General features: G+C 27.3%; 1 protein-coding gene across 1 annotated transcript; it reads left to right on the top strand.

Annotated features, from left to right (window-relative positions):
* The first annotated feature begins 242 nt into the window (after nucleotides 1-242).
* Nucleotides 243-2,901, top strand: LOC100570638 (gastric triacylglycerol lipase). The gene is made up of 2 exons (XM_003248736.4): nucleotides 243-531; nucleotides 2,459-2,901. The coding sequence occupies exons 1-2, from the start codon at nucleotides 436-438 to the stop codon at nucleotides 2,690-2,692; spliced, it is 330 nt and encodes a 109-aa protein (XP_003248784.2). The 5' UTR covers nucleotides 243-435; the 3' UTR covers nucleotides 2,693-2,901.
* Nucleotides 2,902-4,901: the final 2,000 nt, after the last annotated feature.

Here is a 4,901-nt window from a genome sequence, read left to right as displayed (position 1 = left end):
CGAAATTAATCATACCTGGGAAGTGACGAACGCGGTCTTGGACTCGAGAGATGACAATGTAAAATTAAGGATATAATACCTATCCGGTTATAATATACGTACCTATCCGGGGTTATGGTATCGTGTGTGTGATTTTGCGTCTGCGTCAGCTGTACATATATATGCTTTGTGTACGCGGAAAGTGAATGGTACGGCAATATAATATAGCAAATAAGAAAAAACCAGTATAAAACAGAGTTGCAATTGAAACGAATCTCGCAGTGTTGGGGTATGACGTTTTCGAGGCGGTTAATAAGAGTATATGCGTATACCTAATCTATGGTGCGCAATTAAAATATAATATTTTCACTGCAAAGTAGTCACCTATTCGGTGTTAGACTTAAATTACAGCAAGTAAAACTATTGAAATCGAACTTTTATATATAACTTTTAACCATGCAATCGTTCAAACTGGAAAAATGTCTGCTAACCGTCATCACTCTAGCAACTATTGTTGTTACCACGTGTGATTACGCCACCTGCTTGGAGTCCGTAAGTATATTTTCTTTTTTTTTTTATAAAAGATTGATTTTAAAAATTACATTTAAAACTTGTGTTCATAATGATTTTTCGATGTGAATATTGTACTACAATATTTTAATATTAGATTGTAATTTGTATTAAATTAACGATTAAATATTTTTAATAACACCGAACACGCGCGCTCTTCATATAAATCGCTATTATCATTATTTTCCCATGTGATCAAATACCACATATTATTATTTAATTATAATTCATTTTACCATTTTAATATAAGAAAACCTTAATGTACAACACAATTAACTAATGTGTATATTGTATTTGTATGCGAATACAATAGTAGGTACTTATTTATAATTCATTATTCTTAAAAAAAAAAAACATAAATGTTATTTACAATACTTATAATATTATCATGATTATTTTGTCCACGCTCTAGTGTAACTTCGTGACTACCCAATAATTTGCCAACTTGACGCATGACAAAACTCTGCATACATCTTTAATTAAAAAATACTCTGTAAAAGAAAACCTATTATATTGTTAAAATGTTATAACTTATAACTTTTTATTCTAGTTTTCATTTTAAAGTGTTGATTTAACATATAAGGCTTGGTCAAAAAAATTGAAAATTAAATGCAAGTCTCACATTGGTTTTTCTTATTACGATTTTAAGTCATTAAAAATACATAAACACTCTGTTTTTATATAAGCATTTGAAGTTCAAATTTTGTCAAAATTAATCAAAATCGCCAAATTGGTTTATAGTTAAAAATGTATAACTTTTTCAATTCGGATAGTTAATGCTTTAAAATGTAGTACAAACAGGTTCTTCATAAGTTCACTTCATCTCGGGTTTTAATCCCATGTATAGGGGGCAACTTTTTCGTAATCCAAAATAGGTACATAATATAACAATATTTACCAATAGTTAACAGTTAAATAACAGTTAACGTTAACAGTTAAATTATATTGAAAAATATAAATACCACCGTAAAAGATTCATACAGATACACTACCACATATTATTATAATATGATAATTAATAATTTTATTATAGGTAATTTAATATGACGACAGGCTTCTCTTAAAACACGTTCATCTTTTCCGTCGTGACGTCCAAAAGATGGTTAAATTATATATTTTTATCATGCTCATTTTAGTGTATCGGTATGATCATTATGCCGATTCCATTTATTTCCATAATGTCAACTCACCATTTACGTGTAATAGTTGCTAACCCAACTCAACGTAACCATCGGGTCATATTATTTAACTGAAATATTTGTATTATACAATTTATACTGAATCGGCTCTGAATACAGATTTGATTAACATATCATGTTCTTTTATTCAAAGTACATAGTTTAGTATAGGCCATAGGTACGCTTGAATGCTTATGACCTACTAAAGGTACCCAAGTAAATGAATGAATAATGATATTCACAAGAAAAAACTAAACAAGATATAATTTTAAATATTTCGCTACCTGAATTAATAATTTGTATTTTCAACTATTTGATAAACATGTGTATTCAACAGTGACTGAAGTTCATTACACTAAATTCAATTATAATAAAATACTAATTTTCGTGTGAGTTTTCTTTTAAGTAGAGCTATAGTTACAATTTTGTTATAATAATTCGATAATTTTATTTTGTAATTTTGTATTACCTATACGCAATAAAACTATAAATGCATTTATATTTCCCCTTATTTAATATATTAATCTGGTCCACTCCATTCAGTTTAATAATATCTATATTATATAGTATATTTCATAAACATTAACATAATGGATCATGTTAGGCATGCCTAATAGCTGGTACCGTATACAAATATAACTTGAGACAACTGACTCGCACACATTAAATTTTGAAAGATCCGAAAACCGTTTTGAAATAGTTTAATAACAAAAATTATTATTATATTACAGTCGCGCAGAATCAAGGAATATGGCTATCCCCTGATGACGTATCAAGTCTGGACCGCTGACAAATATCAGTTGGGAATAGAGCGAATTCCGTACAGTAAACTCCGTAGCAACGCATCTACCGGTAAACCAGTCTTGTTATTGCACGGCTTGTACTTATCGTCGGCTATATTCACAATAAACAACTCGTCACTTAGTAAGTCCAAAACGCTACAAACGACAAAAACAAATTTATAGTTTCCGTTCAGTTATTAACAAAATATTATGTCTAACGGTAAACGACTGCAATATAGGTAACTTATTTATATTGTGGGCACCTACAATTAGGTATATATCGCAAGTATATGATAGATTAATTCGCAAACAAACTGCAAGTCGTGACGTATGCGTGTAGGTAAAACCCATCCAGTTCGTATATTAGCACTTGACAACTGTGCACATTTTTTTCCCGTATAAAATATATTGTTTTCGGGACACTGTTTTTTTTTTTTTTTTGTAAATATCTATGGATGCCGAATGCCAAGATGAACTATAGACGGGTTATAAGAGTAGCATAATAAACTTTCCAACTGGCGTGGTTATTATACACTTTTCTCCCCGACATTTACCGAAATGGTTGTAATACAACAATACCAATAACGTGACATCAACGCCAACGGATAATGGAAAGTGTCTCTCGCATTCGAATTCTGGTGTCAATATAAATGCCCGTTAGTCACTCAATTATAATATTATTCAACGGTAGGTAATTAATTTTTTTATAGGAGAATGATGAACTGCAGTTTGGTAAAATATTGGATTTCATTCATGGGATATATTATCCCAAAAATTATTTATTTTTATGTTTTATGATTTCTTTTATATAAATAAATTTAAAATTATTTGCCTGACCCAATGTATGACGTAAATAATGATATTAATTATTATAATTGTGTATTATGATAAATTACCAGGTAGCAAAACCACTATATTTATATTACAATAATATTAGTATCTGATTAAATTCATCATATTTAAAATGTGATACCTATAACTATAATTATAGTAAAATATTTAAACGAGAAGATTAAACAAGGAACATTCTCTTAATATTTCTGTTCGTTTAAATTATATAAGATTATTAAGTTAATTATGTCTAAATATTCTATTAATATTAAGTTAATAACTTAAAACAATATTAGAATCAATAAATTAGTATAATCAAATATTTCTTGTATATTTTAGATAGATTGTTTTTCTAATTTTAAAAACAAACTTTGTCTGAAAATTTTTGAAAATACAATTTATAATGTAATGTTATGTTATTTTATGTATACTTGAGAAATGTTCTAAAATTAGTAAATCTAACGAAAAATTATGGGAAACAGGACATTATTAACTCTGAATAACTCAACATCAGTTTTTGACAATCCATTTTTTTCTTTGTTATAATTCCATCATCTATTTTATATAGCAATTTCTAGACATAATAAATATTTCAAAAATTTTGACTTATCAGTTATTTTTCCGATTTATCTTCCTACAATTTTTATTTTTTAGCTTCGGACCTTGAAAATTTAATACGAGGTTTCTCAGGTGCTTTTATTTAAAAACATCAAAAACACTACGTAGTCACAATTTTTTTACAATCTTATAAAATATATAATTATTAAAAAAAGAAAAAAAGAAAAATAAGGGTACCTATAGAAATCTAATTTCGAAGAATTTAGAGACTAATCAAAATATAATGGTTTTCCCTTAAAAGATTCAAATTTTAATAGTAGAAACTTGATACTTTCCATTTTTATATGGATTATTATTTTAAAATACAATTACATTTAAAAAATATTATAACTAGTTTTCCACTATTTATTTAAATCGATATACACTGTGCACACCCTATATACTTACATACTTCGATACTCACTTAAAAGCTAGTATAGTTTTTTTAGCAAAAATCAATTCAACCTACTGTATTACTAATAATAATACTAATATAATATTTTAAAAATATCCTTAGAAATAGAGGTCGTCTAACTCACCGTCTCCGCTCAAAATTGTTATTCAAGTTTTTGTATAATTAAAATGATATTTCATTGAAGTCAAATTTAATAAATCCATTACCTAGTAACCTTCTTATTATTATGTCATTGCACGTCCTTACATGAATACTGATCCGTACTAAAATACAGTTTAAAAGTAGAATCTAGTAACATTATAGTTGGCAACTTTTAAATCAGTCTATAGTATAATATGTTTTCTGTTTATGCATTGTGTATTATATTAACTACAATAGGTAGGTACCTGAAATATATATATATATATATATATTTTATTTAAATATACAGCAACCTATGAGGTTATAAATTATCGTTATCTACACGATTTTAATCAAGTCCATATTGTATTTTTATCTAGAAATCGAAAAATTGTCTTTGTACAACACTATTTACATAACTAGCTACAT

The sequence above is a fragment of the Acyrthosiphon pisum genome, unplaced genomic scaffold, assembly GCF_005508785.2.
Source record: "Acyrthosiphon pisum isolate AL4f unplaced genomic scaffold, pea_aphid_22Mar2018_4r6ur Scaffold_10038;HRSCAF=10641, whole genome shotgun sequence".
Taxonomy (NCBI): Eukaryota; Metazoa; Arthropoda; class Insecta; order Hemiptera; family Aphididae; genus Acyrthosiphon; species Acyrthosiphon pisum.
This window is presented reverse-complemented; position numbering and strand designations above follow the sequence as displayed.